The sequence below is a fragment of the Mercurialis annua genome, linkage group LG2 (genome assembly GCF_937616625.2).
Source record: "Mercurialis annua linkage group LG2, ddMerAnnu1.2, whole genome shotgun sequence".
Taxonomy (NCBI): Eukaryota; Viridiplantae; Streptophyta; class Magnoliopsida; order Malpighiales; family Euphorbiaceae; genus Mercurialis; species Mercurialis annua.
This window is the reverse complement of record NC_065571.1, coordinates 6,188,333-6,194,736: the sequence shown is the minus strand read 5'-3', so window position 1 is coordinate 6,194,736 and position 6,404 is coordinate 6,188,333. Positions and strand designations below refer to the sequence as shown.

The window sequence follows — 6,404 nt, the reverse complement described above, 5'->3', positions numbered from 1 at the left end:
TAGATAACTGAAATTTTATATAACAATATTTTTTTTATTATAAACGAAACAAGAATATTGGAATTCGACACTCATAAATTTAAATTATGCATTTTTATTATTAAATTAAACCTAGATTTGTTATTACTATTATTGATAAAATTAGATCATAAGTGAAGAATACTCGAATTAATCTGTGATTTCAAGTAATTCTATTTCAATGAATGCAAAAGAGACATTCAAAATTATTGTTCGATAAAATGGGTCAACAACCATTAAATTCAATTTATCTAACTCATGAAGTTTGCATATGTCATATCTAATTATTAGTAATATCTATCACTACATTTTGATAAAATGAAAAACAAAATGAGATTGTAAGAATAATATAACGGGTAAAGAAATTATAATTCGATCTAAAGATTCCAAATTAATTTTTCTATATATTGTAATAAAAGAAAAAGGAAATAATAATAATGAGATGTTAGGTCTTTCCATGTGCCAATTATTTTTTGAGAGAATGGAAGAAGAATGTGGGGAAAGTGAGATAAAAGAAGGCGGTTTGGTTTAATTTATGAGTCGCTTTACCACCAATTAGCTAAAGAAAGCACCTCAAGAATTGGCTAAAGATGGACACAAATTCACGTTTGAAGTTATTGCTTTTTATTTAGGAACTACCAATGTCATTATCGAATCGGACATCGAACATCTCGGAGGTTACACTATCGAATCGGACATCAAACATCTCGGATGTTATTACTTTTATTTTGTAAGAAGATCTATGAATAATATCACACACGTGTTAGAGTGTTGGCGTAAACATCTCGTTCATGTTTTACAAATATAACTGCTTTCGATTTGGCTTAATATTTTTTCCTCAATAAAAATTTAAAAAATTATTGCTTTTTATTTAAGCATGAAGAAGAAGAAGAAACCTTGTTTTCCACGCAAACTGTTTCTTTCTAAAAAGGCTAAACCAGTGTTGAAACTCCCTTGCAACTTACCTTTACCAGTAAACCAAATGCCTTTCACGCCCATTTTCAAGCTAAAAGACATACCTGCCTTCATTACATTTCCAATTTTTAGTCATTAATTCACACTCATAATTCTATATGTGAAACACATTTTTTTCTAATTTGTCTCATTATTGCTTCAAATTCACGAGGTAGAGTAGGGCCGCGCAAAAATCAAACCAAATAACCGAATCGAACCAATTTATTTGGTACTGCAAACCGAACCGAACTGACAACTACTACTATTGTAGTACTACCCAGTGAATAGGAAAAAGACCAAACATTTAATTCCAAATTCAAAAGCATCCAAAGCATACCATATGAGAAATTATATAAAAGCTTAAGCTTATTCTAGGGTCTACCTCATTATTTTCCCTTTCACCTTTTTGGCCTCTTCTTAATATAGCTACTTCTTCTCCACCCTTCCATTTTAAGAGCACCTCTCAGTCTTATGACTGCACTGTCTCAGATATTTCCGCCCGTATTCGCCTAATTCTAACTCCAGGGCAACAACAACAGTCATTTTATCAACAACTGAAATTTACTGTTTCTGAATTAGCGAAGGCTCGATCATCAAGAGCAACAAGAAAAATTAAGTCATCGGTACTAAACCGTTATGAAAAGATAAAAAAAAAGTTGATAACTGCATTCTTCGATAGCAAGAAAAATGAGGACTAGTATCATTGCACTACTTTTATATCCTCATGCATTCAAAGGTAAAATCTAGTAAAGGTTACATATAAACTTTGAAGATTCTCATTTTGTCTCCTTTAATGTTAAACTTCTATGGCAAATATTCCAACTCATACTCTCTTTTTGGCCGCTACCCTAAAGCAAAAGACCTCTACTTCTGTACAGTTAGTTGAAGTTTCACAATTCATCTTTCTGTCAGTTGATTTTTCATGTGAAAACCTTACTCATAAAAGAATGTATACTTCTAGGTATAAGAATACTGAATACAAACAACAACTGAGTTCAGTGACTGATGGTTTAGGTTATGGATGGTGTCAAAGAGGCCCAGAGAATTTTAAAGCATCAAGAAAGAATACTTGAATTGCACGAACCACCTCAAATTCCTTGAAAATTTCAACAAAATAATAGTATTGTAATTCGGGGAAAACCTATCTCGCCACCTCATGGATAAAGATGCTATTTTGATACGAAGAGAGCTCGTGAAAGAGATATAGACCATGAGAATTTAAAAGAAAACACGTTTCTTGCAAAATCTAGACGATTAAGGTAATAATAGCTGTCTCTCTTAGCGAACAATGAGGTACTAATACAAAAGGCTGATTAAATATTGATCTTTTCTAATATTATCTTTGAAGATTAAATCTGCGTGGTCATCTTTGTACAAAGACAAGAAAATTGATGAAGGTACAAAAATATACAAAACGATGAGCATTCACATACAGCGGGCAAGATACAACAAAACAGAAAGGATGACAACTTTACCATAAATCCAAATAGGACTGAAGAAAAGAATCCTTTATTCATCACCATTATTTATCCTGATCTCTATAAGTTCTTCAATTGGTTGACGACATATGGGGCACTTATTTGATTGAAGCCTCAGTTCTTTTGCACAGTCACTGCACATACACTGGAAGGATACAACATATCGGACATGAGAAGAACGCAATGTGCACATTAAGAGCAAAAAGAAAGAAGAGAGAGTATTATGAAGTTATAACTAGCACAAGCAGAAAATAGTTCCTTCCAAGCAATGTTTTTACTTGGGAGGAAGCAAATACTTTCCATTTGAAGAACTATGTTTGCGATTAATTGTACGAAGAACCAATACTGAATATTGCTAATAGACAACTCTTCAAAATCAAGAATATGATACACTTCCTAATGCTAAGTAATCTTTCTACATAAAGTAAAACTTAACGCATGTATGGACAGTTATGTGAGAAAGAGGAAGAGAAATTTATCAAGGTATAGGAAAATAACACGCATGTGCGGGAGACGGAGAAAATATATATATACACCTTTCTGGCATCAATATTAACACTGTCTTAACAGCATATAATCAGTGCAGAAGCAGCAACACGGTCTTCATCGATTATCATCTTTTTATATAGAAACAAAAATAAAGGTTAAAACTCACCATATGTCGGCAAGGTAATACAGCAGTGTCCTTAGGTTCTGTCATGCAAATGACGCATTCTTTCCCAGGATCAGAGTCATTGAAGCCTTCAGCTGCTGAGGTTCCTATTCCATAAAGCTCCCGCATCTCATATCGAACTCCATCAATCCACAAAATTTGCTTTATTACTCTTACTTGGAAAGGCTCATTGTTCTTCTTCTCAAGAATAGCTTGACTAATCTGCATATTGCCAGTTGTGTTTGACTCGGAATCATCAACTTGTTCATCTGTTGACTGAACTGCCAAGCTTGTTTCAGCAACTATTACAAGTGGGAAAACATCATCCCCGGGGGATGGTTTTGAGAGATCATTCAGCTCAAAGAAACCCAAATCAATGCCTGTTCCTGAAGGCTGAAAAAATTTCTGGCCAAGACCTTTCTGAAAGGGTATTTTTACAGGCATATGGGCTTCAGGAAATACAGGAACAAATTTACAGTTGGCCTCTTCCTTGGCAAAATAGAAGATTGTAATGCTGTTATATAATAGCACAAAAATGATATCAGGGAAAGAAAAACAAACAAGAACTTGGCAAATCATCCTAACAGCACAAGCTTTTTGTTACTTACTACTTCTGTAGATAGCAGACATATATTATATAATAAAACACAGATAATGAGAACATATACCAAATACCTCACTCACCCAGTCAAGCTCCTAATTGGATAAACAGGTTGTGAAAGAGAAGTAGATAAGAAAACGAAATCCATCTAATTGATAGGTTTCTTTCCAAATGAACATCTGCTTAACCTACTGTGCTTATACATACTTAAATGCTAATCAAGACCGACAGCAAAAATTAAGAGCCAATGAAACGCCATTGCTACTCAGATCACAAATTTATGGAAGTGAGACACTGAGTGCTTCTTGATTCCTTCATGGTGTGTATAGTCATTTGATTTATCTCAACTACCTCACGAGTGTTGCAATTTAATAGCCTGATAGTATACTTCATCTAACCATAGAGTCTGTACAACTACTTGGCTTTGAATTAGAATCCCGCTTCATGTTTTAGTCATGAATTTTCATAGCACCATGTTCTGTCCTCACAAATTGGTTTCATCTTTGAACTAGTCCCAACTATTATTAGCCTGATTTTAGGAGCTGAAGCCTATTACGACTGCAGCTTATGATCTCAACCCTGGACTAATCACATTGCATAATTCTAATTAAACCATCCCTACCTGCTTGTATGGCTTCCCCGTTTCTAGTTCGCCACTAGCTACCACCCTTGCTTCAACCATCAATATACCCAAAGTCCCAAATCAAGAACTCTATAGCAATTAAGAATAAGTTCGTCTTTCAACACGACAATCAATTCTTCTAATTTACCAAAGATTATAAATTCTCTACTCAGAAAGCCCTAAGAGATCCATTCAACTTAAACAATAAAAAGACCAAAGATTCTTACTTTAATTTCTTTGCCAAACTCATAATTAATCAAAGTAAAACACAATCACTAGTACCCAAATCAATATTCTTCTAACAAACAACAAATAAATCAATACCCAAAACTCGGAAATTAACCAATCAAACTAAAATCAAGAACCACTAAAACAAACCAAAACTAACCTTCCATCGAACAAAGCATCAAAAACGAAAGAAACCAAGAAAGTGTCAGGATTCTGTTCATCAATTTCAAGCCTTAACGTATCTTTATGAACATTCACGTCGTTTCTAACCTTCTTAGCATTCTGATGCTCAATATAAGGAGCAGGTTCGATTAGCTGCTGCTGACCAGGAGGAACCCCATTAGGTCTAACCGAACCAGACCACCCATTGGTCTGATTAGGATAATAAAACGGTTGGTAATTGATTCTGTTTGCATAGTTGCAAGAATAGTAATTCGGAGGATGATTATGGGAACTGTAGTAAGGCTGAATTTGGGGCGGTGCGTGTGTAGGGTAAGGATTGTAAGCTGATTGCGGCGGCGGTGGCGGCGGTGGAGGAGGTGCAGGGAGGGAGAGGGGTGGTTCTGTGGAGTAGTGGTAAGGTGGAGGTGGCGGCGGCGGCGGCGGTGGATGCTGGTGGTGATAAAAAGGAGGGTGGTGGTTTTGGTGGTTGTTTCTTCTTCTGTTGTTGCTGCTAAAGGAAATGCCCATTTTTAATTTTTAAAAATTGAGGGGTTTGAATTAAAGAATAAGAGGGATTTTAATTGAAAATTTGAGGGATTTGAAGTGAAAACTTCAGGCGTGTACAGAAGGGCGTTGAAGGGTAGTTTTGAGTGTTCTTGAAGAAATCAGAAATACTATTTTGACTTTTTTTCCTCTTTTGGATATTTTTTTTGACAGTTTATAGTTACATATTTCCTATTGGTCCTATTGAATAATATTGATAATTATTCTCTCTATTTTCTTTTAAATATTATTTTAATTTTAATTTTCGATGATAGAATTTAAAATAATTTTAATGTTTCCCTTTACTTTAGTTAATAAAATAAAAAAAATATTTAAAAACATATTAACTTTTAGTAAAATTATGTAAAGCTAATTTTATTATTTAAAAAAATTATTTAATAATCTTTTCTCATATGTATATTTTATTAAGAAATAACATTTAAAAGAAACATGATTTAGTGGTAATTCATAGACTTCATAAAAAAATGCTAAAATGAGGTCAATTCATTATATCTTTTGAATTTTAGTTTTCATTTTTTTAATCCAATAAGTGAAAAACACTTAAAACAAATAAAAAAACAATCATTTAAACACCAAAAACACACTATTTTTTTTTAAATATACACTCAAAAATATTCATATATAAAATGTTAATAGAGCACTTGTTAATACAGTACGTATTGACCGCATGTTGACCATGTTGTTGATTATAGTTGACTGCGCTGTTGTCCACCATTAACCGGCATTGATTGCCGCCCACGGAAATATTTTTGGTCAAATTTTGGTGATCACAAAATTTTCCAATGAGATTTTGCCGGTGTTTTCTTGATGTTTCAAGTGTTTTTTCAAACATTTTTTTTATAAATAAAAATTAAAAGTATAAAAATTAAAAATATGTGTAATGTTTGAAACTTTACAATATTTTGCAAATTAATTTTTAAACATAATAATAAATGATGTACTTTCCTAAAAAAATTATCTTGAATTAAAAGAATAATTTTTACAATTTTATCCTCTAATTTATAGTTTATAATTTTTTTCATATTTATAAATATTAAGTAATATATTTTTAATTTATTGTTTATATTGAGAAAAATTATATTATTAATAAACAATAAATCAAAAATATAGTGATGAGATATGAGT

General features: G+C 32.7%; 1 protein-coding gene across 1 annotated transcript; it reads right to left on the bottom strand.

Annotated features, from left to right (window-relative positions):
* Positions 1-2,282: 2,282 nt before the first annotated feature.
* LOC126669214 (probable E3 ubiquitin-protein ligase LUL4) lies at positions 2,283-5,394 on the bottom strand. Its single transcript, XM_050362624.2, has 3 exons — positions 4,714-5,394; positions 3,106-3,616; positions 2,283-2,595 (listed from the first exon to the last, which is right to left on the bottom strand). Exons 1-3 carry the CDS (start codon positions 5,241-5,243, stop codon positions 2,482-2,484), a joined length of 1,155 nt encoding a protein of 384 aa, XP_050218581.1. The 5' UTR covers positions 5,244-5,394; the 3' UTR covers positions 2,283-2,481.
* Positions 5,395-6,404: the final 1,010 nt, after the last annotated feature.

Excerpts from the sequence above, each read along its gene's own strand:
- LOC126669214 (XM_050362624.2), bottom strand. The coding sequence starts at position 5,243 with ATGGGCATTTCCTTTAGCAGCAACAACAGAAGAAGAAACAACCACCAA. Across the intron at positions 3,617-4,713 it reads GATGCTTTGTTCGATGGAAG|CATTACAATCTTCTATTTTG; the intron begins GTTAGTTTTGGT and ends ATTATATAACAG. Across the intron at positions 2,596-3,105 it reads TATTACCTTGCCGACATATG|TGTATGTGCAGTGACTGTGC; the intron begins GTGAGTTTTAAC and ends GTATCCTTCCAG.